Source organism: Elaeis guineensis, chromosome 12, assembly GCF_000442705.2.
Source record: "Elaeis guineensis isolate ETL-2024a chromosome 12, EG11, whole genome shotgun sequence".
Lineage (NCBI taxonomy): Eukaryota > Viridiplantae > Streptophyta > Magnoliopsida > Arecales > Arecaceae > Elaeis > Elaeis guineensis.
The window spans coordinates 14,545,232-14,573,052 of record NC_026004.2 but is presented as its reverse complement, the minus strand read 5'-3'; the positions used below and the strand labels follow the sequence as shown (position 1 = coordinate 14,573,052).

Sequence of the window (27,821 nt, the reverse complement as noted above, 5' to 3'; positions counted from 1 at the left end):
ATTTCAATTGAAAAATTAACTACAGATTTGAGTTGCATAGTAACGGTGTTCTCTGAATTTTGTCTTGTGCAGGATCTCATCTCGAAGAAGCCGATTGGTCCGAGTGAATTGAGGGGAGGGGTTTATCATTTGCGATCGGAAGCATCAAACAAGAAAATCATATCTGCTTTTTTCGGCATCACAATCAGATAACTATCATCTGTGGACATCTATCGAGGCAAGCTCTTAGTTTGATTTCCGAAATTTCAGTTGATAAATTTGATAATGAGTCATGTGATATTTGCTTACGTGCAAAACATTCTAGAACGTCTTGTACTGCTAGTGAAAATAAGACTACTGCCTGTTTTGAGTTGATTCACTGTGATATTTGGAATCCTTATAATACTGTTTCTCTGTCTGGTATATGTTATTTTTTTACAATTGTCGGTGATCACAGTAGAGGAGCGTGGGTATACTTGATGAAAAAGAAGCCTGAAACATACAGGTTGTTGGTGAAATTTCATAACTTAGTAAAAACATAATTTGGATGCAGTATAAAAACACTTAGATCAGATGATGGTCAAGCATTTAGTTTTTTTGGAATGGCTCAATATTTTTGCTCTGATAATGGGATAGTACATCAAACGGCTTGTGTTAATACTTCTCAACAAGATGAGAGGTTAGGGAGAACACCGACACATCCTAAATGTAGCAAGAGCCTTAAAATTTTAAGCAAGATTGCCCATCAAGTTTTGGGAGGAATGTATGTTAATTACAGTACACTTAATAAATCACACATCAATATAAGTATTATCTGGTGAAACGCCCTACGAGATGATATATGGGTGCAAACCGAGTTATGATCACATTCGGATTTTTGGGTTGATCTGTTATGCTTATTGGAGACCTATAATCCATGATAAATTTCATCCAAAAACTCGGAAATGCATCTTCATTGGCTATTCTCATGCCTAGATAGGTTGGAAGTTGCATGATCTCGATACCCATGAAGTATTTATCTCTCAAGATGTTATCTTTAATGAAGAAAAATTCATGACTTTTGAGGACTCGAAGGACAATGGGCCAACTGTACCTTTATCGAATTTTGAGTCTGATTTTGGCTTCATACCTAATGAGGATGAGCACTCTATCATGCCAGACTCACCAACGGATCACAGCCTACACAATGAGGGCCTTTGGCAAAATAGTACGGATGAAATTCCAGCTCATGGGCCGAACGATAAGGAGGTCATTGAATGGCTGTATTGTTACAACCTCTCTTCCATCGGATCAGCCCACACATAGAGAAATGGCCCAATACAAACTTTCGAGATGTCACGAACACAGAAGGAGCCAATGGTAATGTAGTCAGCGGGAGCACAACAAATTCACGTACAGGAGAATAACGATTGGGTAGAAACAGAAAGCCACCTGCTTGAGGATTATATATACAATGCAGCAAACTCCAGCGACCCCTCACCTAAAATAATCCATTCCGTGGCGACATCAGATACGATCCACCCCGTAGATAGTGTTGGATAGATGTCTTGCCAAGGCATCACTTTTCAAGATTTTTTTGGTATCATTCGATACAGCAGAAAGAAAGAAAAAATAAAATAAAATAATCAAAATACGTGGATCAGTCATAAAAGGGCTCGCTTTCACGGGACATGCAAACTTCACTATAAAAAAAAAATTTATAAGAGAAGATCTCACCTTCAACCCTCGTACACCCAATTTCTCCCTCACAGAAATTTTTCCCTCACAAAAGCTCTCTCTAGGAAGATCCCCCTGAATCCCTGAAGCGACCGCTGTCCGCTGTCTAAAAACCTCTCTGAATCTCCTTCTCTCACAGTCACGTGGCTCTCGCTCCTCTCGGATCTTTGATCTTCATGTCATACGAGAAAAATCAAGTCACAGGTTCTGTTCCCGTGATAAACCAAGCCAAAAAATGACCACAAACATTCTGTTCACCAATCAAGCCCTTTTAAAGGGCTTAAACCTGAATTAAATTAGATTCAGGAGTCCTAAACCAACCCAATTAAGACCCCAAGCCGTTGGATCATGACTGCAAGCCACCAAAGCCGTCCGATCACGATCGGTCCATGGAATAGTTCCGTGGACCACGCAAAACACGTGGGAAACGCCCACGCGGTCCATGCGCTAGGCCGTGGACCATCTGATCCATGGTGGATCAGGGTACAAGTCTCAGGCACGGTGCCTGGGCCTGGGCTGGCCTGCACGCGGGCCCGCGCCAGGCGCTTGGGCTCGGGTCGTGCCCCGCGCATGCATGCCTGGGCCGAGCCGCGCTCCCGCACCTGGGCCGCGCGCTTCGTGCCGGGCTGCGCACCCCGCACTAGGCCGTGCCTGGCCCACGCACTGGGCGGCATCCCGCCTCCTGCGGTCGCGTCGCCGCCGGCGGTCCTCCATTACCTCGAATTTTGTGCAAGTTTCAAAAGCACGTATCTCGGCCATCTGAACTCTGTTTGAGGTGATCTTGATCTCGTTGGATTTCATTTTTCGTCGCGAACCTCGCTGTAGGCTTAATATGGATCGAATCTTGAGGCATCAAATTCTAACAATCTTCATCTCGACTCGATATTCGACCTCCTTCTAACTCCGAGAGCTTCTGGATCTCCTCGCCTCCATGCCCTAGGGCAATTGTCTGCTGATTATGGAGGAGCAAACATGGGAGTTGAGCTAGGCCGCTCAATCCCATCTCTGTCGTATACTATGCTCCTCCTGACCTGAGACCTACTCGGGGCATCATCCTGCGGCAATATGAATCTCACCTTGCGACGTCGCCTCTCGTCCTCTCGAGTCTCCTGTCTCGTGCTCGATCCACCTCCACCTGGAGCTCCACCTCACTCTGGGCTCCATCTGACTCCTGAAACTCCACCTCGCACTGGACTTTTTACCAGGTAATAATGTCTTCTGCTCCTCTTCTTCCCCTCCAGCACAATCCTATCACCGCGTAGCACCCTCAGGATTCCTCCATCAGTTACCGTCCTGTAACCTCTCGAATTCAGTCTGCTAAGTGAGATAAGATTCCGTCTGAAATCAGGTATGTATCGGATCTCCCTTAATCTCCTCACTGCACCATCATGTGTCCTCCAGTTGACCGTCCTGATGCCTCTGATCGCACAGCTCGATCCATCCGGCAGATATACAGTGCCCTTTCTATTCTCCAGGAGGTCAAAATACTTCTCTCTACAGTATACATGATGGGTGCATGGTAAATCTAATATCTACTGCTGGAAAGAAGTAGATACCTCGTCAGATATCTTTACGACATCTCCATCTGAATCGCTGCTGGCCGTCGCTACAGCAACCACCGTCTGATTTTTGAGTTGAGGGTAATCTCTGGCTAGATGCCCCAACTTCTTACACCGGTAACACTTGATTTTGCTCAAGTCCCTCCTAGACTTGGACCACCCTCATCGCGATCTCTTGTAGCTCCGTCTACCACCTTCTGCTCCTCCAGAAACTACTAAAGATGAGCTACCACCATCTGAGCTTGAAGCCGGATTCTCCCTCCTGAGAACATCGTTCTAGAGTATTACCATGGTGACCTCATCCATCTTGATGGTGCTCTTCTCCACTTAAAGAGCATTCACCAAAGACTTGTACGAAGGGAGAAGCGACGCCAGCAAAACCAGCACCCTGGTCTTCTTCTCAACATTCTCACCAACATTAAGGAGGTCGGTGAGGATCTTCTGAAAATGACTGAGATGCTCCTGCACGCTCTGTCCGTCGGCCATCCACAGTTGGTAAAACTGCCTCCATAGGAAAAGAGTGTTGGTGAGAGACTTCGCTATGTACAACTTTTTGAGCTTCGACCACAGCATCGTCGGGGAAGTCTCGCTCAGCACATGGATCACTATCTCATCCGCTAGGTATACATGAATGGTACTCATCGCACACATCTGTAGCCGTCTTCAATCCTGCACCTCTTTGGTGGTTGGCTTCTTATCACACAAAAGAGCATCGATCAATCCTTGCTGGATAAGCATGTTCTTCACTCTTGCCTGCCACAAGGAGAAATTGCTCTTACCATCAAATTTGTTGATCTCCATCTTGATTGTTCCTGTCTTCTCTATCTCTAGTCTTACTCACCACCACTGCAATTTGCATCTTTGTACCGCCTCGCTCTGATACCATATGTTGGGTGGATGTCTGGGCAGAATACTACCTTTCAAAATTTTTTTGGTACCATGCGATGTAACAGGAAGAAAGAAGAAATAAAATAAAACAATCAAAATACATGGATCAACCACAAAAGAGCTCGCCTCCACGAGGCATACAAACTTCACTATGAAAAAAAAAATTACAAGAGGAGATCTCACCCTCAACCCTCGTACACTCAATTTTTTCCTCACAGAAAGTTCTTCCTCATAAAAGTTCTCTTTAAGAAGACCCCCTGAACCCCTGAAGCGATCGCTATCCGTTATCCAAAAACCTCTCTGAAGCTCCTTCTCTCACAGTCACGTGGCGCTCTCTCTCTTCTCTCAGGTCTCTGATCTTCACATCGTATGAGAAAAATTAAGTCACAGGTTCTGTCCCGTGAGAAATCAAGCCAAAAAAAGACCACAAACCTTCTGTTCACCGATCAGACTCTTTTAAAGGGCTTAAACTTGAATTAGATTAGATTTAGGAGTCCTAAACCAACCCAATTAAGACCTCAAGCTATTGGATCGTGACCGCAAGCCACCAGAGCCGTCCGATCGTGACTGGTCCACAGAATAGTATCGTGGACCGCACGAAATATGTGAAAAACACCCACATGGTCCACGTGCTGGGCCGTGGACCACTCGATCCATGGTAGACCGAGGTACAGGCCCTAGGTGCAGCGCTTAGTCCTGGGCTGGCTTGCGCGCGCGGGCCAGGGCCACGCCTCGCATGTGCGTGCCTGGGCCGAGCCGCGCTCCAGCGCCTAGGCCGCGCGCTTCGCGCCGGGCCATGCTCCCCACACCGAGCCGCGCCCTATGTGGCTGGGTGGCATCCCGCCTCTTGTGGCCGCGCCACTGCTGCTCCACCGGCCTGCCGCCTGCCGCCGGCGGTCCTCCGTCGTTTCGGATTCTATGCAAGCTTCAAAAGTATGTATCTCGGCCATCCGGATTCCGTTTGAAATGATCTTGATCTCGTTGGACTCTATTTTTCATCATGAACCTCGCTGTGGGCTCAATATAGATCAGATCTCGAGGTATTAAATCTTAATAAGATAGATCTATTTTATGTGATAAATTCTCTCGAACTCATAGAGTATTTGTAGCATTGCTCGAGGAGCACTTTGAGCCTACCACTTATTCACAGGCCATAAAGGATCAACGTTGGAGAGATGCCATAACCCATGAACTATAGGCTCTTGAAGAAAATGGCACATGGACCATGGAACCATAACCCATGAACTATAGGCTCTTGAAGAAAATGGCACATGGACCATGGAATCATTAATACCTGGGAAGAAACCCAATAAATGCAGATGGGTGTATAAAATTAAACGTTATGCCGATGGGAGCATTGATAGGTGTGTCTTGTCATTAAAGACTTCACTCAAATAGAGGGCTAGACTTTCATGAGACCTTCGCACAAGTAGCTAAATTGGTGAGTATCCGATACTTTTTTATTATTTTTTTTATTTAAAAGATAGAAACTACATCATTAGATATGCATAATGCATTTTTTTATGGAGACTTTGATGAGGAAGTCTATATGCATATTCCATCTGATTATTATACCATTGATTCAAATAAGATATGTCATTTAAGGAAATCTCTCTATTGTTTACGATAGGCCTCATGCAACTAGTTTGCAAAATTCATTTCAGCATTACATGATTATGGTTTTATTCAATTTGGCGCTGATCATTCTCTCTTCATATATAATTTCGAAGATAAATTTATGACAGTGTTAATCTATTTTAATGATTTAATTTTGACTGGTAGTGATTCTCATGAGTGTACACGTTTCAAGGCATACTTGGCCAGATGCTCTTCCATCAAAGGTTTAGACCCTCTAAAATATTTTTTTGGTATAGAAGTTGCTTACAGTCCGATTGGGATATTCTTCTCTCAACAAAAATACACATTGGATATCTTGATAGAATATGGCATGTTGAGAGCCCGGTCTTCTACTTTTCCTATGGAGTAGCAACATTGCTTATCTTCTGACTCTGACGATCTGATTGATTACCCTGGACAATATCGGCATCTTGTCGGACAGCTGATCTATTTAACTATCACGGGACCGGATATATGTTACTCCCTGCATATCCTTTCTCAATGCATGTAGGATCCATGCCAACTACACTGCAGCCATTCTTTTGTGTTGCAATACGTGAAACAAAGTCTAGGTCAGGAAATTCTTCTACATATATTGTCTTCACTATAATTAATGGCATATTGTGATTCAGACTGGGTAGGTTGCCCAATGACCAGATGATCTATTACTGGTTATTTTATTTTACTTGGTGGGTGCTTAATTTTTTGGAAGACTAAAAAGCAAATCATTGTATCTCGCTCGTCTACTGAAGCAGAATATAGAGCCATGGCTAGTGCTACCAGCGAGCTATTATGGTTATGAAGTTTCCATTGATCACTTGAAATTGAATATTTTCAACCGATGCAGTTTTATTATGATAATCAAGCAGCCCTCCATATTGTTGACAATCCCATCATTCACGAAAGAACTAAACATAGATATCGATTGTCCCCTCATTCGAGACCATCTCAAATTAAAAGATATTGTTACTGCACATATCTCTACTAAACTACAACTTGCAGACATCTTCGCTAAGGCATTAGGATGGGATTACTTTAGATTTCTATTACGCAAGTTAGATATTCTTGATACTCATGCGCACTTGAGGGGAAGTATTATGTGATATTCAAATAAGCTGTAAATTAGAGATACGGTTGTATTAGTTATACTCCTATTTTTGGTTAGATTAATCATTTGCCTTGTATAGAAGATTTCTGATGTATAGCAATTTGCCTTGTATAGAGGATTCCTGATGTAGAGTGATTTATCTTGTATAGAGGATTCCTGATATATAACAATTTGCCTTGTACAAGGGATTCCTGATGTATAGCAATTTATCTTGTATAGAGGCTTCCTAATTTTATATGTTGTAACCTTTCTGAGAAATAAACAAGAAAAAGATCTATCACGAAGAGTAAATTTGACTGCTACCTCCGTTCAGCACGCTACCATTAAAATTGACTTGGAGAATACTTAAAAATAAAGGCCCCTAGTTGATGCAAACCAATCGGATTGCTGTATGAGCAGTAAAGGAGCCCCGGTGTCTCAAGCTATCACTGTCTCTCCAGTGAGCGAGTCCTCAATATTCATTGGCGTGGATTACAGCTCTCCCAAGAGCAAGTACGATTGGCTGTTTGATCCCCTCAAAGGCGCCAGCATTCCTAGCGGGACCAATGCCGTAGGCAACGTACACAGTCCTATTACCCCTGGGCCTGGGATCACTTCACTGCCCATGCTCCAAATCCAGGCTATTAGTACCAATCCTCAATGGCTGCAGTGTCTTAGCACCCTCCATATGACGTATGCAACATTATTCGACAAATGGGACATGAAAAAGTGGAAGGAGAATTTTTCAGTAAGAGATGTTTTAGAAGACTCGTGGGGATAAAATTCCCGGCTCTAAGTGGGTCAAATCTTAACTTGATCCATGCAATATGAGCCACCATGGGGGTAACAGATCAGTCAAGATTTTGACCTCAACTTGGTTTGATTGGGTTCAGCTCGGTGAGAACCCAACCCATATATACCATGACATATCTCGTCATCTCCATTAGACCATAGTATTTGTCATCTAGTATATAAACATATTGTAGCCATGACATGCCATAGCGTTGACTATCGAACGTTCCATTCCAATCTTGGATGGGTCGACTCTGTCTGGAGTGTCACCATTGTCAAAACCTTTCCTTTAGCAAACCACAACCTGATGTCACCACATGAGGTGGATTAGCTCTTGATGCATTGGTTAGACTGGTAACACCCCGTTCGAATAATATCAAAACAGAAGAACGCCATTGCATGGTGTAACTAAAAGGACAATGATTGATTTCTTATCAAAAAAAAAAAGGACTATGATTGATCAGTCTCTCAGGAAGTAGAGAGGCGGTCAACGTCGATTTGCCTCAGCTGCTCTAAGCTTCCCAATATATATGCTACTGTACAACTTCTATCACACACACACCGAACATTTTGATCTTTTACGTAAACATGGCCCTTCTTCTTTGCCACTAAATCCAGTCTAATAGTAGGGACTAAAAAACTCCAATCATGGTTGACTCGTGCTGCATAAAAAGGAAAAGAATGGTACCATCGCCTCGGCCCATAATTGATAAGAAACCTAAAATGTCCATCACCATTGATCCTACTCCATTTCAAGTTACACCAACCCCTCGCACCCAACTCCCTTAAAACCCCTCCCCTCCTCCCATTTCTCCACAGCTCACTCATACAACCAATCCTCAACAATCAAGAGATGGAGTTGTTTTCCCTCCAAACCAAGCATTTGGCATCCTTCCTCCTCTACCTCTCCATCTCTTCTCTCCTCCTATCCTCACTCTCATTTGCCACCATCCCCTCAGGCACCATCGAAAGAACCACAAAGCAGCAAATCCTCGCATCCATCCCCCCGCACTCCGCCGAGAACACCCAGCCTTTCCTTACCTCCCCTTCCGGCAAGTACACTGCCTACCTCGGCCGCCGGGAGACCGCTCCGGCAGCCGGAGGCTTCGGCAACGACTTCTGCTACATCCAAGTCCAAGACAGCAGCTCAGAAGAGAGCATGTGGGAGTCGGAGTGCGCTCCGGTGAGCACCGCCAACGCGTGCTCGCTGGTGTTCACCGACCAAGGACTGGAAGTGTTCGATGGGAGCGAGTCGGTGTGGGACGGAGACGGCGAGGGGGAGAGCTTCCCGGTGAGGTTGGACCTGGTGGACGATGGCGACATGCGGGTTATAGACAAGGAGGGGGAGCTGTTCTGGAGGGCGTCGGACGACCCACGGGAGAACCAGGGGTGCGGTTTGCCAGGGTCGCCGGGGCTGGCACCGGAGTCGCCTCCGTTTTCTCAACCCATCGGCACAAACAACAATCCTCCCTTTGGACAGCAGCAGCAGCAGCCGCCGCCGCCAGCGGGTGCCCCACAGGAGGAGGAGGAGCAGCCGCAGCCGGTGGAAGCTCCGCCGCAGGAGGAGGAGCAGCAGCAGCCGGAAGAGCCACCGGTGGGAGCCCCACAGGAGGAGGAGCAGACGCAACCAGTGGAAGCTTCGCCGCAGAAGGAGGAGCAGCAGCCGGAAGAGCAACCGGTGGGAGCCCCACAGAAGGAGGAGCAGACGCAACCAGTGGAAGCTCCGCCGCAGAACGAGGAGCAGCAACCAGAACAGCCACCGGTGGGAGCCCCACAGGAGGAGGAGCAGACGCAACCAGTGGAAGCTCCGCCACAGAACGAAGAGCAGCAGCCGGCGGGAGCACCACAGCAGACGGAAGAGCCACCGGCGGGAGCCCCTCAGCCTAATGGGGTGTTTGGCATGCGGCAGCAGAAGCAGCCGGCGGTGGGAGCCTCGCAGCCTAATGGAGTGTTTGGGCAGCAGCAGCAGCAGCAGGAGGGATTGGGTGGGTCGAATCAGCCTTTGGATTCGAGTTCGGATGTCCAGCCGCTGGTGGATTACGCTCGATATGACAGCGGAACTTCGAGGGAAGTGGAGAGCTGGGTTGGAATGGGTCTGGGTCTTGTTAGCTTGGTCGTCTATGGGATTTTCTTCTGAGCAGATAATGTTGGGGATTCTTGTGTTGTGGTTGTCTTGATTTGTCTGTCGTATTGTTACCTTTTCTTGTTATTGATATGATGCTATGCTACCAAATAGCAAATTGTACGTGTTAGAAAGCTTTTTATAAGAATTGAGAATATTAGTGCCGATAAAATAATGATGATATAAAAAATTATTATTATTTCTAAATTTTTAGTGATATATTGTCACTAATGTCGAATATAACAGCAACGACATATAATATCACCGCAACATGTTGTACTACTTACTGCCTTATTATATGTTGATCATAACCAGGTTTTTTTTTCTTATTCCAAATGCTATTTCTATGGTTATTTGTGAACTTCGTGGCTATTTCCGTTTATCTTTAAAGGAGTCGGAAAAGTTGCATCTTTGCGAGCCTAATGACAGGATCACTAGCGAGTTCTTTTGGAGTACTCATGCTGAAACCTATCTGCATGTGATCATGAAAGATAAATTAAGATATTTTGTCTATTTTGTAGTCTATCAAATCTCCTTCTACATTACACGTTATTAACATGGTTTAGATAGGAGTGGCAAACGGATCGGATCGGTCGTAAATGGGTTGGATCAGAAAATAGTCGATCCAAATTTAACCTATTATTAAATAGATCAAAAATTCAAATCTTAATCCGATCTGTTTATTAAACAGATAATCCGATCTGATCCATTTAATCCATTTATTAAATAGATCAAATTAGATTAAATAGGTTAAACGGGTTAAACAGATTAAATGGATCAAATTAAATGGATCAGAAACAGATTAAATAGATTTTAAACAGATTAAACGGATCTTAAATGAGTTAAACAGATTAAACAGATCGAGTTAAATATGTCACAAATAGGTTAAATAGGTTAAACAAGTTAAATGGATTATCTGACTCAATCCAATCTAAATATTAAATAGATTAAACGGATTAAATGGATCAGATATTTAAAACTCATATCCCATCTAATTATTAAACAGATTAAATAGATTGATCCGTTTATGATCCGAATTCATTTAGTTTAAATTTAAATTTATTTATGATGAATCAAATATAGATCTAATTGATGGATCGAATTATATTTTACCGATCTTAAGTTTAGATTCAAGATGAGGTAGTTCAATTGACAAAGACGGAGCCTCATCACGTCATGCTTCAAAGCCGCATGCCTCTACCTTTTCGGTTGACATCGTTGCTTCAGTCTTTTAAGACTTTTGTCGTAGTCCTCCAGCAAAAACATGATCAAAAACCTTGTGACTCCAAAATCAAGTCACTCCTCACTTAAGAAGAAAAACTGTATTTAATCAAAAGTGCAAAGGACAAGATTACACTATAATGCTATCCCAAAAACATCAACATTTCTATACATTTTGACATTTACCCCTGAACCCTTAAGGTTGGAATTGCCATGTTGTATTGAATGGCCCCGTGTCAAAAAACGTAGTAACAATCCTTTTGTTTCAATTTTTAACTAATGTATATAAACATGCATGTGAAATGTATATGAAGGAAGGAATGGATAGTTGTGATATATAAAAGGGAGCACACTGGCCCAGATCACTAATTCTGGTGTGGTTTTATAAAAGAGGGAGGAGGGTTATGGTATGTAAAGAGTCAGCGATGTATAAATGACAATGTCTTAGGATGAATGGAGTGGTAGGGACCAAAAGCAAATGCTCAAAATAGTTTGCTGGCAAAGAAGTTTTAATATGAGGTGATTGAGAAACGACTAATGAGCGAAAGGGTATTGGCATTCAAGACGGATAGGCTTTTGACTATGTTCAAGGGAAAGAGAGGTGAAGGGTTGTTAAATTTGTCTAAGAAAAGTGAGTTGAATAGGATTTGGGATATAGAAATGTTTGGAGGGATAGAAGTAGGGAAGTTCTAAAAGTGAGTTTTTTTTTTGGGGGGGGGGGTGGGCTGTAAAAAATGAGAGAATTCTCTTGAAGATCTAATATTTCTGGAAATAAAATCTTTAATTGTAAAATATATAGAGATAAAAACTAAAGAAACCACAGTGTGGAAAGGAAACAACAAAAGTAGATATTTATTAAATAAATAAAAAATAAAATTATAAGAGAAAATAAGGTAAAATATTATGTATTTACTGGTAGCTTACTTGTTTAAGAAGAGAACTCCAAGCAAAAAAGAGTTTAATAAGAAGTAAAGTCTACTAAGAGAGCAAACAAAAAAGTTCAGAAATTAAAATATACAAACATAATTATGTTCTACATATATCTAGGAGTCTTATAATGCATAAAAAAGAGAACTGAATAATAAATTATAACGCAATAGTTCTCTTTATATATCACAGCCACAATCATCCAAGTCTTATCCTATCCATCCATCCAGAGTCACCTTTAGCGATCCTTGTCTGCAAACTTTTTCTATGTAGAAATTGATGTTAGCTACGAGAATTTATCAGAATATGGGCATGGCTATATGCTTTCCAAGACATTCAATTGACAGAAATTAGATTCACCATCCCAAAATAATAGATATTGTTCCACATTGCGGCATTGCTCGTGATCTAAATTAGTAAACAAAGAGGGAGAAATTGCCACTAATGCACTAACGTCACATTATACTCCACGATTGCATCTCCTGTTGTGGCGTTCAACGAATAGGTCTTGGCCATGGCCACCCCACGAGCCAACCGGAACACCCCGGTCCCCCCAACGATCGCCATCTCCCGAACCGGATCCAGAGCCCGGTTCAAGCCGTTCAAGCTAAAGGAGCTCCCATTGTACTTGCCGTCCGTGAACCGGTAGTTCATAGCCATGATGAGCCCTAGCTCCTCCTGCCCGGCCGAGCCGTACAGCCCCTGGGCCCGGCCCACGAGTCGGGAATTCGGGTCGGGCCCCTCGGTCAGCGGGTCGTCCGCCATCACCACCATCCCGAAGCCGGTCGGGGACCGGTCCGAGTTAGCGGCCTGGGCCACGCGGACCGCGGTGGGGTGCTCCCCGCTGACGATGTCGTGGAAGTAGAAGTGGAGCTGGGTCACTTGCTCTTGCGTGACGCCGGCCCGGGCGAGCCGCCGGCTCCACTTGTCGAACCGTTCCGGTTTGGCGTCGTGGGTTAGGCCGCCCAAGAAGAAGGAGAAGAGGAGGAAGGTGACGATGGTTGCTGCATTCCTCATGCCCATCTTTTTAGCTTTTCCCTGCGAGCAATCTTTTTTCCAAGTCTTCTCCACGATGAAATATATAAAGATGGGAGTAATGACGGTGAATCGATGGCTCTTGATAGCGAATCACCAGTTAATATGTAGCAAGTCTGCTTCTCTGATCACAAGGTGTATCCCTAGCTATTACAAAGGAAGCAAATAATGGTATAAAAGAAAATAAATCAAGGCATACATAGCCTTATATGCCATTATTTTGTTTCCTCCATCGCAACGAGATAAATGTTATGTTTCGTTTCCTTGTATGCTATTATCTATTTCCTTTAAAATAGGAGCAAATGTTATAGGATCAGGATGTGATTGGTAAAGCAGATTAGGTTGCGTTGATTTGCTGTTAGGTCTCCTGGGATATGGCTGATTTATTACTATAAAGATTAGGGCTATTACTATGATTACTATAAATGGTCTCCTCGAACCACATTGGACATTTCCCCTGACGCTAGCTGTACATGTGGTCACCTTTGCATGTTTATAAAGCATTGGTTCTAAGATTTAATTAATATCAAATAGGAAGATACAGGTATCTCAAATTATTAAATGTACAAATGTATCAAAATAGTTAATGAGAAGATACCAATGTTCTTCGAGACATGACAAGTTTAATTTTTTTGTATTTCTTGAAATATGGTAACTACTTCTAAGGAGATCTTTTTCCTCCGAGAGTCTACCTTTTGGAATTTCCTTAAAAATTATCCTAATGTCACCAATTCGGTTTGGCTTTTTAATGTCCATGTGCTGACCTTTGCACCTCATGCTTCAAATATCTAGAATGCAGTTGGTGTGGTTTGTTGATAAAGCTCCGTTATGCATCGAGTTTAGAAAGAAGATTTATATGATCTACTACTTTTCAAACATTAGAGGTAAAAATAATATAAATATTATCTATTTGGATCCACTTTTATATCCGAATCAATTCGGATATAAATAAAAATTTAAAAATTTAACTTATATCTATATATGTATCCATATCCATATCTATCAAAGAAAAATAGATATGGATATGAATAGATAATTATCCGATCCATATCTGAATATCTGAATCTACATGTAATCCTATATAATTTTATATAATATTTATTAATTTTTTTTAAAAATATACAACCATATAAATATGTTATTAATTTGATTTATTATCTATTTAATAATATATTTAATTATGTAGTCATAAAATTTAATTATTTAAATTATATTCATAATTATATCTATACTTTCAATATCCGAATTGTATCCATATCTATTTAAAATAAATATGGATATAAATTTTTATATCTAGATAATATCCATATCCATATTCATATTCATCAAAAAAAAAAATATTGATATCCAATACGTATCTGATCCATTTTAGCCCTATCAAACATGTATGGTTACGTAAAACAAGAAATATTATATAAATAAAATTACATATTATTTGAATTATTATATTTGAGATTGTGTGATGATTGTTTGGTTATCCATGGTGCAAATCGTAAAGGGATAAATACCATTTTGCTAGATATGATCGAGAAATTTTCTCTAATACTGATTATTTAAAATATTCAATAATATGTAATGATAATTTATAATACTATATTGATATTTCATTTATATTACAATAACACTATAATATAAATTATATCAATACACTATATCATATAATATATAACTAGAATAACAACTAATAAGTACTTCAAAGATGATTTAATGATCATGTATAACTGCCAAGTTTCAATACAAGCACCACATATATAAGTTTTTTGATGCATCAAAATATATTAGTTTTGGGTTCAAATAAAAACTATCATATTAAGATTCAGATTTCAAAGATGAAAACAAGATTTTTATTAAATATTATTTTTAAATATTTATTTTCAAATCTATCTCTTTTTCTAATTTATTTTCTAAAATACGGTAGTTTGGCTGAATGGGATTCAATGCGGCGAAATCGCATATTGAACAAGCAATTTTGGACTTGAAATCGCATGTTCAACGTGCGATTTCAAGCTGAGATGGCATCCGATGATCGATATTTTTAACTATAAATTAAAAAATAAAATTATATATTAAAAATATGATTTTTCATGAAATTGCATCTTCAATACGTGGTTTTTCTTTTTTTGCTCTCTTTTGTATCGAGGGTTTTTTTTCTGCTCTCTTGTACCAAGGGGCACGGTTGGAGGGGCGCGGGTAGAGGACGGAAGGACCAAGGCCGGGGGGAGGAGAGGGGGTCATGGTCATGTGGCGTGCGGGTTTGTCGGGGCTCGGGGGGAGGGGAGGGAGGTGGTGATTGTGCGGAGCCGAGGGTGGACGACGAGTGCGGCATGAATGTCGGTGGGACGGGCCTATGGCGGTTGCAGCATGGATGGCTATAGCCTGGGCTTCGTAAGGAGAGAGAGAGGCGGTCATGGCGGTGGGGGAGAACGGGCTTGGGGCTTAAGGGGGATGGCGCAGAAAAGCAGTGGCCGACTGGAGGCAATGCAGGTGGCACACCTAAGGGGGGTGGGTGCGGGTTAGCTGTTAGCAGAGGAAGGCGGAGGATCAGTCGGAGGGTAGGGTGGGAGGAAGGGAACTTAAGAAAAGGAACAAAAAAAAATAAAATATTATTATTTGATAAATAATAAAATATTATTATTTAATTAATAATAAAATATTATTATTTGATGAATAATAAAATATTATTATTTGATTAATAATAAAATATTATTATTTGATTATTATTCCATTCGCTTGTCACTGCTCCATGTCTTCTCTGACGTTGTGTTGTATTATTATTATTACTAGCACATTACTTGTGTGATGCATGAGATTCTTTTTGATTTAGTAAATATATCATTTTAAAATAATATTTTTATTTATTATATAATTATTTTAAAAATAATATATATTTTATTATTATATAAAAATTTATTTTAGTGATAAATATATTTATTGATTTTAATGAAATATATTTGTTGGTTTTTAGTGATAAATGTATATTAAAATAATATTATCAATCAAATAATAATAATTTATTATTAAATAAATAATAAAAATATTTTATTATTAAATAAATAATAATAATTTATTATTTTATTAAATAATAATATTTTATTATTAATCAAATAATAATATTTTATTATTAATCTTTTTTTTCTTTTTTTCTTATTTCTTCCTTCCCTTCCTCCCTCCCTAGCCCCCCTCCCTCCTGGCCGATCCTTCGCCTTCCTTTGCTGCGGTCGACCCACATCCATCCCCTCCTGCGCGCCACCCACGGCACCTCCTCTTGGCCGTCGCTCCTCCATGCCATCCCCTTGAGGCCCCATGCCTGTTCCACTCGGCCGCCTCCCTTTCCCCTCGTGAGGCTCTGGTTGCTGCCCCTGCCTCGCCGTCGTTCGTGCCGCACCCTTTGTCTACCTTGAGCTCCGTGCAACCACCACCCACCCTCCCCTCCTCTCAGGCCTCGAGGAACCCGCACGCCGTGCGACCACCAAATCTCCCTCCCCTTGGACCTCAACGGACCCACACCCCATGCGACCACCACCACCCCTTCCCCTCGACCTCGGCCCCTCCATCCTTCGTTCGTGCCCCCTCCATCTTCCATTCGCATCTCTCGATATAAGAGAGCAGAAAAAAAAATCTTCGATATAGAGGAGAGAGGAAAAAAAAAAAAAGAAATCGCATGTTGGAGATGCGATTTCGCAGGATTTCATTGTGAAATCGCATCTCCAATGAATGATTTTATTTTTATTTGAAAATATCAACCGTAGGGTAGGGTGCCATCTAAGTTTGAAATCGCATGTTGAACAAGTAATTTCAGATTTAAAATCGTATGTTCAACATACGATTTTACCACATCAGATTCTATTCAATCAAATCACGTATTTTGAGAAATAAGTTAGAAAAAAAAAGATAGATTTAGAAATAAGTATTAATAAAATAATATTTTAAAAAAAATCCGATGAAGACAATCATGATCATCTATTTCCAACAATTTCGATAAAGTAATTGAGATTCTTAGCCCAAATGGGGTGGGGTAAGGGTGAGATCCCTACCATCTATCTAATAATAATTTTTTTTTGAGTGCCGGCGTCGTCATTATACATTTGATTTTTTCAATCCAAATCAAATTAAAATTTTAAAAAATCAAAATTTTAAATTTATATTTTATAAAACTAAAAATCGAATTGAAGTAAATTAAAATCAAATAAATCAAACTAAAATAATTTTGATTCAGTCCAATTCGATAATTCAATTTTAGACTTATGCTGAATTTTTGATTTTGATTTGGGGTTTTGATTTTGCTTTGATTCAAATAATACTTATATCAAATATAGATATTAAATTAAAAAAAGTTAAATAATTTTAATTTTTGATTAATCAAAATTATTAAATTAAATATCAAAGTCCGAATCCATTAAAAAACTTCGGTCCGATTTTAAACTGAAACTAAAAGTTTTAGAAGAAAAATCGAATCAAACGTCAAAATAATTAGCGGTTTAACGGTTTGGTTTGGTCCTGGTTAACGAAACCATTTGCACGCCCCTGGGCACCAGCGAGTGGCAGGGCAAAGCGGGCTGTAAATTTCGAAACTCCGAATCAAGCTTCGATTAGGGTTTTCTCGTCGGAGATGCTGAGCAAGAAGAGGCGGCGGGCGGAGCCGCCGGCGATACACCCTCGCAACCGGTACTCGGAGAAGCCACCAAACTTTGGCCTCCTCGCCTCCCTCTACCCTTCCTTCCGCCCCTTCGTCTTCTCATCCTCCCGTTCCGGCCGCCCCACCATCGACTGGACTGACTTCAACGCCACCCGCGAGCTCACTCGCGTCCTCCTCCTCCACGACTACGGCGTCCACTGGTAGCTTCTCGTCTCCCCAGTTTAGTTTTTTTTTTTTTTAGTGGTTTTCTTTCCTCAAACGTTTTTCTTCTCCTATCCCCTCGAACTGGATCCTTAGGTAAGGAAAAAGATGCTTAATTTTTCATGGATTTCATGTAATTGGCCCAAAATTTGCTTTTTCTGTTTTTGGATCAATTGTGCACGAAAAAATGTTTTTTTTTTTTAAATATTTGCCATTATATTCGTTGTCTCTACTTAAATTTGTGGTTAATTTAATAAATTTGGAAGAAAAGTTTGGAATTTCAGATTATGCTAAGAAAAGTAGGGTTCTGAGTTGGTATGGGTTTACTAAACACATTTTCAGGTGGATTCCAGATGGGCAACTCTGCCCTACGGTGCCCAACAGATCGAACTACATCCACTGGATTGAGGACTTGCTGTCCTCTGAGCTTATCCCGGCGAGAAATGATTCTGACGGAAAAGTTAGGGGTTTTGATATTGGGACTGGAGCCAATTGCATATACCCACTCCTTGGGGCATCACTGCTGGGGTGGAGTTTTGTTGGGTCTGGTGAGTTTCTAGTTTCCTTAATCTAAAACTCTTCTATGAATCATTAAGCACGAAGAATTTTGATTTTTATGTTGTTTCTTGAAATGCAGTATGGTAAGCAAAATTTGCACAACTTTGCTTGTAGATGTTACGGATGTGGCTTTGGAGTGGGCTAGAAAGAATGTGGAGAGCAATCCCCACCTGTCAGAGCTGATTGAAATCAGAAATGCTAATCATGCATTGTGTTCCAGTGACAAGAAGCCAACTTCAGAGAAGTTTGATGGTGTGGTGGCCGTCGAGCCAACTGCAGCTGTTGAGGAAGAACTGTTACATCCAAAGCCAAAAGAGGGTCATTTCTGTGAACCACCTATACTTGTAGGTGTTGTGAAGAATGGTGAAAATTTCGACTTCTGCATGTGCAACCCACCATTTTTTGAAAGCATAGAGGAGGCGGGTCTAAACCCAAAGACTTCTTGTGGAGGGACTGCAGAGGAGATGGTTTGCCCTGGTGGTGAACGGGCTTTTATCACCCACATTATTGAAGATAGTGTTTCATTGAAGCATTCTTTCCGGTGACATTGGAACCTATTTATGTTACTGGCAATTGATTATATTTTTTTAGCAAATAACTTACAAGCTATTTCTTTTAGGTGGTTCACATCAATGGTTGGAAGAAAGGCAAATTTGAAATTCTTGGTGTCAAAGCTCCATAAGGTTGGGGTCTCAATAGTCAAGACTACTGAGTTTGTCCAGGGTCATACAGCTCGATGGGGTCTTGCATGGTCTTTTCTGCCTCCAAGCAAAAAGTTCATCGTGGCAAATATTCCAACAAAAAACCATCTCTCGTTCATGCTTGAGGTTTGACATCTCACATGTTTTTTTATTTTAAATTTGATGATTGCTTTTGTCTTTGTGTGTGATCCCTTTAAGGCCATAAATTATCAGATCAATTGTTTAGTGAAAATAATGTTTTGTTTCCACATCTCTCTCAACCTTAATAATGTCCTAGAAGTTAAATTATTGAGAATCAAAGAAGGTGAGAGCACAAAAGTTGAACTGCATTTAGTCAAGTATCTCCACTCCATCCAGAGGCTAATGCTTTTGCATATAAGGGTCCAGATGTGAAGATGATGTGAAGATTTGCGAAACATGAAAACTAGGGGTTTTAATGCTTTATGCTCCACTAAGCATGTTCTGCTTTCCCCGAAAAAGAAGAAAAAAACTGTCCTGCTTTTCTTTAAACCTATTGATTTTGAGCTGAGCTATTTTTGTACTTCTACTCTTGTTCTGATAATATTTGCTAACTGTAAGGAAAAGTTTCAAGCTGAATTCATCTGAAAGTTTTTATGTATGCATCTTGAACAGTATCCTTTCTCCTGATGCCTTCAACTTTTTCTTTCTCTTTGATGCTTAAGGGCCTTCAACGTCAATTTGGTGCCTTTCAAATATTAAAATCTGTGGAGTCTTTTTTCCAGTCAATTGGTGCCTTCTGCAAATCTGATTTTACATCATTTTGTGTCAATGTAAGCTCTCTGACTTTTGGTGCTCTGCTGTCTATGTTTGTGTTTGTGAGGAGCATTATATATTTGTCTCTAATCTTGAATAATAGGACATTTTCACAGATCATGTTATCGAATGAACGTACTGCGATAATTCTTAAAGATGGCTCCGATAATGTTGGTGGAAGTGTTGCTAGTCTGACATCAAATGGGTCAAGCAACTTGCAATGTCCGTCAAATGAGCTATCCTTCCGTGTCTCTGTATGTTTATTTGTGCTATCTTGATAGCTACTTGCTATTCCAGTGTAGTATGTTGCAAAAATGATATTATAATTCCTCTTGTAGGTATTTGAGCAAATTCCAGGCACACTTTTAGTTAAAGGATCAATGTTGCACAAAGAAAGTCCACTTTCAGGTTCAAGCCCACTCAAATTCCTTTGTCATGATGTATTTATATGGCCTAAGCATGGAAATTGTCTAAATGCTGTCCGTTAATGTTCTTAGAAGTAACACTATTTAGAACATTCCTGTCATCCAATGATTTATACTTATTGGTTTAGAATTCTTGTTATTTAATTTGCACCATAATAGTACTTACTCTTTTTGTGTTGACCATGGCAGCATATAGCAGATGAATGGGAGAACATTTAAGTGTTCTCTTTTTGTGTTGACCATGGCAGCATATAGCAGATGAATGGGAGAACATTTAAATGTTCTCTTTTCATCCTTACTTCTTTAGAGCTTTTGGTTTTTCTAAATTAAAGTAACCTTTAATTTCTTGCATTGGGCTTGTTGCAATGGTATATAATGCTCATGTATTGCTTTCGTTGGAGTTGTAAAATATAAGCTGCAGGAGTAAGATTGAGTCAGTTTACATATATTGAAATAATACAGTTAGAAAAGGTTCATGGTGCATGATAGGTTCTTATTGATCACAGACATTGACATGCTAGCCAATATAATATAATACCGAGAACACAAAATTGTCTATTTCTTTTGAAACAATATGCCATCTCTTTTTTTGAGACCATTCCATTATCCAACCCTCTCAATAATGCTGCACCATCAGCTTTGTATGTTTTATGTTTATTACCTTTGCTACTAAAACTTGTTAACATACTATTTGATTGTTTATTTTTTGTAACCCTCAGGAGCTTGTTAAGAATTAATGATGGTTCCATGCAAAACTCAAGCTTTGTTACACATTCCAGAAAGCTATAAAAGCTGGCTTTTGCATGCTTAATATGATTGGAACAACTGTGCTCAAAGCCGGGTACTAGCATAGGATGTTTGCGCTTATTGGAAAATCATTGGTTTGGACTGTACAAAGCTATAATCTACTCGAAGGCCTGACTTAGATTAATAAATGCAGCAGAGGTATTAGTGAAGAGACCAAGTTACCCGATTCTGACTTTCAGTTATGTAACCTTTTGTGTCTGAGTACTGAATTACATTGGTAAGCAAACTAATGCAAGAATATATAACATATGATTAAGACCCATGTCTTTATGAGTGGTGAGAGGAAGAGAGAGCAGGAGGGTGTTGGGATGGGGTTAGCAGGGTGGGACTCGTGGTGCATCTGAGGACCTTAGGAAGGGATTCCAGCTCATCAATGATAATGGAGGGTAGTGTCGGAAAAAGACATTTGGAAGTTCTAATCTATAAGGACTAGCTCTCCTAGGCACGTATGACGGGTTTTTAGTTCCATTTTGGGCATAGAGGCAGATGGGTGGTGGGTGGTGGATAAAGTGACCTCCTACAGGGCAGGCATTATGATGACCCTCGAGAGGGAGAAGGAAAAAGGCATTCCTTCTTGATATGGTATTCAGGTAAAAATGAAAATGAACATAAATATCAAAGACCAAACATCATACATGTTCAAGAGTGACAAGTCGATGATTAAGTACCTATCTCCACATTAGCAGGTCATTGTTGCTTATTGACAGAGAACAGCCTCGACATCATTGGAGTCAAATATGGCTTCTGTGACTGCCAACAATTTACATTCTTAGCCCTCACGGCAATACAGGGGTGTTTGGTTCGTAACCGAAATTGAAATGGGAATGGAAATCGGAATGGCTTGGAATCGGAATGACCAAATCCTCTAAAACGTTTGGTTCATGATCGGAATCGGAATTGGAATGAAAATTTGAATCCATAGAGGAGAGTAGAGATTGAATTCTATATAGATTGAGTCATTCCCATTCTACCCTAGAATCGAAATCAGAATGGAACTTCTTCCAACTAAACGGTTGGAATAGGAATTACCCATTCCGATTTCGATTCTAGACCCCCACTCCTCCCAACCAAATACCCCCTACATGTATGTTATATCGTAATAGAAAATCTGATGCTTGATGCATCACATCGTCCTTATTGCACTTCATGTTCTCTATAAGTATTTGTTATAAAATCTTGTCCCCATCGTAGTTCCAATCAAAGTTTTATATTCTAGGGGATAGAGGTGTCCCGGTATCTCTATGTAACGGGGTCTGCTGTCCTGTCTCATCCTGATGGCTGTTCTAGTTACGCATCTCGATAGATATTCTCCATCTCTCTCTCTCTTTCTTTTCTTTCTATATTTTTTTTTTCTTTTCTTACTTTTTCTTCTATCTTTTTTTTTCTCTTTTCTTTATCTGTCTTTTTTTATCGCTTCCTTCCTTTCTTTTTTTCGCTTTCAATCTTTATAGTTACAGAAATGTTATCAAACTTGGTGAATTTGCTTCCATTAATTTATTGCAATCAGAAACTCTGTTTTTGCCTCACAAGCCATGCTGCTTATTTTACAGGAGTATTCTCATCGTTATTTTGGCAATTGGAGGAAGCTCTGAAGAGGGAATTTCTCAGCAAGTCCCATGCACACTAGCTTAGGCAAATCCTTAGAAGGATGCGCGGCATTGGATTATGGAGGATTATAAAGGAAGAGATGCATTAGCGTACAATAAGATGTAATTAGAGCTTGAAGAAGCTTCAACCTTTCTAATCTTCTCTCGTATTGATGTATCCCATGATTATTCCCAAAATAATTTGGTATATGAGTCCTTGATTTCTCTGAGAGCTCACTACCCAGAGTCCATAAATTTCTTTTGGAGCATCAGACATAATTTGGGCCTAAGCATTGTCGATCCAGAATTGAAAGCTTTATCATCTTTTTATTCAATCTACAGACAAAGCTTCGCGTTTAATAAGTCTTTGTATTCCCATGATTATCCTTTTTTTTCCCCCCCTTTTTGGTTTGTTTTGCTTGTTAATACTCTACTCATTTAACTTCTTGGTGAAATGCACGTGCCATATCTTTCCCAACCAATGATTTCGTTCTGTTGGTAGTCTCTTAAAATATTTATCTGAAACCTTTACTTTCTCTGGTTAATCAGTTATAGCATAATTTTGCTTTCAGTTGAACTGCATGTGTAGCAGATTAACCAAGCATTGCAGAACCCATTGATATCGTAGGTGAAACAATCTGAATTGTCCTCAGCGATAAGAATTCCTAAAACTTTCATCCAAATAAACTACAAAAATTGCCCCTGATAAAAACCGGAAAGGATGGTCTCAGAATGCTGGTGTCTTGGTCAGATTGTTTTGATACGAAGTAAAAGTTTGTATCATGCAATTTAAATTGAGAAAATTATCTATAGGTTTCTAAATTGATTTAAAATTATTTTTAAGTTTTTAAATTTTTTAGATTTAATAAATTTTTTTTTGAAATATTAAGGAGTTAATTTTAAGTTTTTACTGTCTATACAGATTGGTTACATAGCTCTATATTCAAGTTACATAGATTTATGTTCAGGTTAGTTGTATAACCTACGTAATCTGAACATAAATTTATGTAACTTGAATGTAAATTTGTGTAATTTGAATATAGACCTATGTAACCAATTTGTGTGGACGGTAGGGATCTAGAAATAACTTCTTCGCATTTCAGAAATTTTTTATTGAATCTGAAAAGTCCAGTACTTTAATTGTTTGTACGGTGATGATCGTAAAATCTAAATTGCGCATGTATGAATGATGTACACTAAGCAAATCTGATAAAAGCAAAAGTATAATTACTTAAAGGCTTTAAGAATGAGTATCAAGAGATATAGTTTTGGATCATTTATATATGTGTAATTTGAATTTTATCACCACCATACAAATGATCAAAATAGTAGTAAAAATTATTTATCTAAAAAATTATCTTATAATCGGATACCGTTTGGCCTTTTGATCACTCATTTTTCATTTAACGGTCCAAATAATCCTATGCTAAATTGATCATGATAATGATGTCTGATTGAAGTAAAATTTTGATAGTGTACTACAAATATCAACGAGATCATTGTTGCAAATTTTCAGACCTAGCACTGGTCTTTATCTATCAGATCATCATACGATCATTTGTGATCGTCGAAATCGAATTTTATTGATCGATATAGCGAGGGCTACTGAATCGAGGCAATCTTTTGTGAAGATACTTTAACGATAATTATTTAAATAATGAACGGTGAAGATGGATTTTAAATTTTAAAATTATATAATATTCAGAGAAAAATAAAAAAATTATATTCTGCCTCTTATTAGCGATGACATATGCCGTCACTAATAATCTTATTGCCATCGCTAATAAATTTAATGAATAATTTTTTTATTATTTATGATAGGACATTCAGTCACTAATATAGCCGTCGCTAATGATTATTACAGATGGACCATCACTAATACTCTTTCTGCGGTCACTAATAAGTTTAATAAATAATTTTTTTTTGTGATGGCTAATTCCATCGCTAATAATGCCATCGCTAATGATCATTAGCAATGGCAATTATGGTCTCTAATACTCTTTCCATCGTCGCTAATAATTTTAATAAATAATTTTTTTACGATAATTTATTTTTTGATCGCTATTGATTGTCGGCAAAAAAATGTTGCTAATAGCCATCGCTAAATAGCTGTCGCTAATAGCTATCGCTAAAAAGATTAGTAGCGGCGAAAAAATTATCGTCAGTAATGCTGTCGCTAATATCTTGCATACTCCGCATCCAGCATCCAGATCGAATATGTGACGGCCACACACTCCTTAGGGCAAGGTCTTAAAGAATATGCCAGACCTGTTATACACCTCACTGTTCGATCTCAAGTCCCAATAGAATCTTCTTAATCTAGAAAAAAAATAGAAAAGAGGGGGTGAGCTTTACGGACTCAGTAAATTACTAATATCTTTGAAGAATTAAGCATAACTAATTTTCAAAATATAACAATATAATAGTAATATGTAACAAGATAATTTTTTTTAAAATATATCATATAAATTAAAATATATTTAAAAATTTTCTCTTGGTCTTTGGTGACTACAGCCATGATCAACCCCGTGATAAGGCCCAAAAGAGATTAGCTCCTAAATATAAACACGCGATGCATCAGTATGTGCCGACGATCAGTTCTGACTGGCTAGGCCCGAAAGGAACAAGCTCTGATTCACTCGGCCATGATTAACTCCGTGATAAGGCAAAAAGACTAGCTTTGAAATATACACGCGATGTATCAGCATGTACCAGTGATCAATCCCAACTGGCTAGGCTCGAAAGAACTAGCTCTACCAATGATCAGCTCCGACTGGCTAGGTCCGAAAGAAATACATTTCTGATGTATGGCCAACAATCAGTCTCGTCGGCTAGACTCGAATCATAGTCGACCAGAGAATTTTTCTTATAATTTTATAGTAATCAATTTCTCATACATCATCAAACTAGTTTTGATAATAATATCAAATCAGGCTTTCCACACCTCATTTTCAGATATAGAAGAATAATTTTATTCAAAAATTGTACAAGAAACATGCATAATTTAAAGATCATACAAATATTAAAATCAAGAAATCATCTCTTTTCAAGTTTGAAACCATGCAAAGATGATGCCATACTTGATCTAATATTTTAAATTACTTTTCATACATAAATACATACTTTCAAATCTTTCTAAATTTATAAATATTTAAATAATTTTTATTTATAAAATTTAATTTTAAATACACGAATATGCACAAAAATAACTTAGAGATAAAAAAAAGAACTTATAGTTAATCAGATCCAAAATTCTATAATATTTTTAGTCCGATCTCTAGATTTGATGTTCTTCCGACGATGAAGGCTCTAGCATAAATAAATAATAAATTTAATTAATCTTCAAATTGGAGGAAATTGAGATAAAATAGAAAGATTCTCTCAATCTGGCCCGAGTCTAGGTCTAGATTTAGGTTAAATTTCTGAATCGAATCTATGTAATTCGAATTGATCCAGACTCAATTGAGTTGGGTCCCAACAAAATGACTCGATTAAAGCCCTCTCTCTTTCTCCCTCTCTCTCTTTCTCTTCTTTCTTTCCTTTCTTTATTTCTCTCGCTCTTTCTTTATCAAAACCAGGACCTTTGGGATTTTGATGGAGGTCGACCTAAGATGGGGGTTTCGATGTTGAAGCAGTCAGACCGACTGTGGGTGTCGGCATGATGATGGTTGGAGGCGGCGGTTGGCTAAAGATGATCGAGGACTACACCAAAAAGAAGAAGAGGCTCTATCCTAGGGCTGGAAAGAAAAGATGGAAGAGAGAACTTACCGGAGATAGCGACAGTGATGGTAGCAGCTGACGAGGTGGATTTCTAATGGTTCTCCTACCTAAAGTCTTTCGGCACAAGTATGTTAGGGCTTGGGAAGAAGGGTTAAGGTTTCTAAAGAAGGTGGCGGTGCTCGTTACGATCACATGGTGGCCATTGGAGATGGGAAAGAAGAAGAAGAAAGAGGATGATAAGGGTTTCGGTGAGGGTTTTATTAAGAGGTATGGGGTTTAAATAGAGGAGAGATTTGAGGAGATAGGATTAATCCTCTTCGGATAAGGCTGGACCTTATCGGCATGATCAATCTGGATTCCTCCCCACTGATGTGCAAAATCAATCCGATCTCCCTTGGTCCTTATCCTCTCCCATGGCTTTCGATTAACAGGGTACACGGTCTCTCTGTTTCAATCAAACTCATCTTCTTTTCTTCCCCCCACCTCCCACATCCTTTTTTTTTCCCTTCTTCTTCTGCTTTTTATTCGGTTTCTGATGAAGTCGGCAAGGAATGCTGGCTTCAAAGTGAACCGAATAAAAGATCAATTGTCATAAAAATAAATATGAATATAAATTTTTGTATTTGAATAATATCTATATCTGACTTTAGTCCTAGTTTCATCATATCATAACGGTGGTTGTGTTGCGGAAAGAAGCTCGAAGCTTGACAATGGAGGAGACAGAGGCGGAGCACCCCTATTATTAGTTCAATTTGAGATTTTCTCTTTAAATAGTTATTGATTTGCTAGCTAATTGTTGTAGATTTGTAGTCCTTTGCTGGCTGATAAAGAAGTGCCAATATAAGCCTGATCCTCCTTCCAATAATTTAAACTATTTGGACTATGAACATGTGATAAATAAATTAAGGCGAGATCCAAATATGCGTTACCATCTTATATCGCAATGGGGGCATGATATGGGAGATTGTCATAATCACACATCAGCTGGCAAAGAAGTGGCCACATGATCCTATAAAACCATGCCAATCCTCTGCCCAATGGCTTTTGGACCATGAGTCTATGACATAACATATTAAATAATATATATATTGAGGAATAATAGTCCAAGGTTAAGAATTTTTTTTGATGCTAGTATACTTTTAAGCCAATCCATCCAAACAATGGAATTTTTAGATAACAATATATATTATATTTTTATTAAAATAATATAGATCCAGTCGTATCATTATCAAAGGGAAACACTTCACCAGACCACTGTATTGATGCTTCCAGCACCACTGCAGAACCGATACACCATGCACGCAGATTGATGAAGTCGTATAGAGCCTATTTACCACTATTGTGCCCCTCATGCACTACACCAATCCTCGATTATCATAAAACCTCGTGTACCAAGCGGTGGTGAGGGTGGTGCTGGGCAGCGACACTCAATCAAATGGGTCCATCTCAAAGACACCTATAAAAGTCTAA

General features: G+C 39.4%; 3 protein-coding genes across 6 annotated transcripts; 2 read left to right on the top strand and 1 right to left on the bottom strand.

Moving 5' to 3' along the window:
* The first annotated feature begins 8,136 nt into the window (after nt 1–8,136).
* On the top strand, nt 8,137–9,927 carry LOC105055306 (uncharacterized). The gene has a single exon (XM_010937083.4). It carries the CDS (start codon nt 8,492–8,494, stop codon nt 9,773–9,775), a length of 1,284 nt encoding a protein of 427 aa, XP_010935385.1. The 5' UTR covers nt 8,137–8,491; the 3' UTR covers nt 9,776–9,927.
* A 2,422-nt stretch (nt 9,928–12,349) lies between these two features.
* Nucleotides 12,350–12,931, bottom strand: LOC105055307 (dirigent protein 23-like). Its single transcript, XM_010937084.2, has one exon. The coding sequence runs from the start codon at nt 12,929–12,931 to the stop codon at nt 12,350–12,352; it is 582 nt and encodes a 193-aa protein (XP_010935386.2).
* A 4,516-nt stretch (nt 12,932–17,447) lies between these two features.
* Nucleotides 17,448–22,953, top strand: LOC105055058 (uncharacterized). 4 transcript variants are annotated; one of them, XR_833661.4, is made up of 8 exons: nt 17,448–17,779; nt 18,123–18,328; nt 18,453–18,879; nt 18,958–19,165; nt 19,723–19,830; nt 19,930–20,035; nt 20,152–20,221; nt 22,596–22,664. XR_833661.4 is itself a non-coding variant. In XM_010936759.4 (8 exons), exons 1-8 carry the CDS (start codon nt 17,553–17,555, stop codon nt 22,670–22,672), a joined length of 1,461 nt encoding a protein of 486 aa, XP_010935061.1. In that variant the 5' UTR covers nt 17,449–17,552; the 3' UTR covers nt 22,673–22,953. The 4 variants fall into 4 exon arrangements, 1 of the variants encoding a protein (XP_010935061.1); XM_010936759.4 differs by having other exon boundaries at nt 17,449–17,779; nt 19,930–20,067; nt 22,596–22,953; XR_002165777.3 differs by lacking the exon at nt 22,596–22,664 and having other exon boundaries at nt 19,917–20,035; nt 20,152–20,227.
* Nucleotides 22,954–27,821: the final 4,868 nt, after the last annotated feature.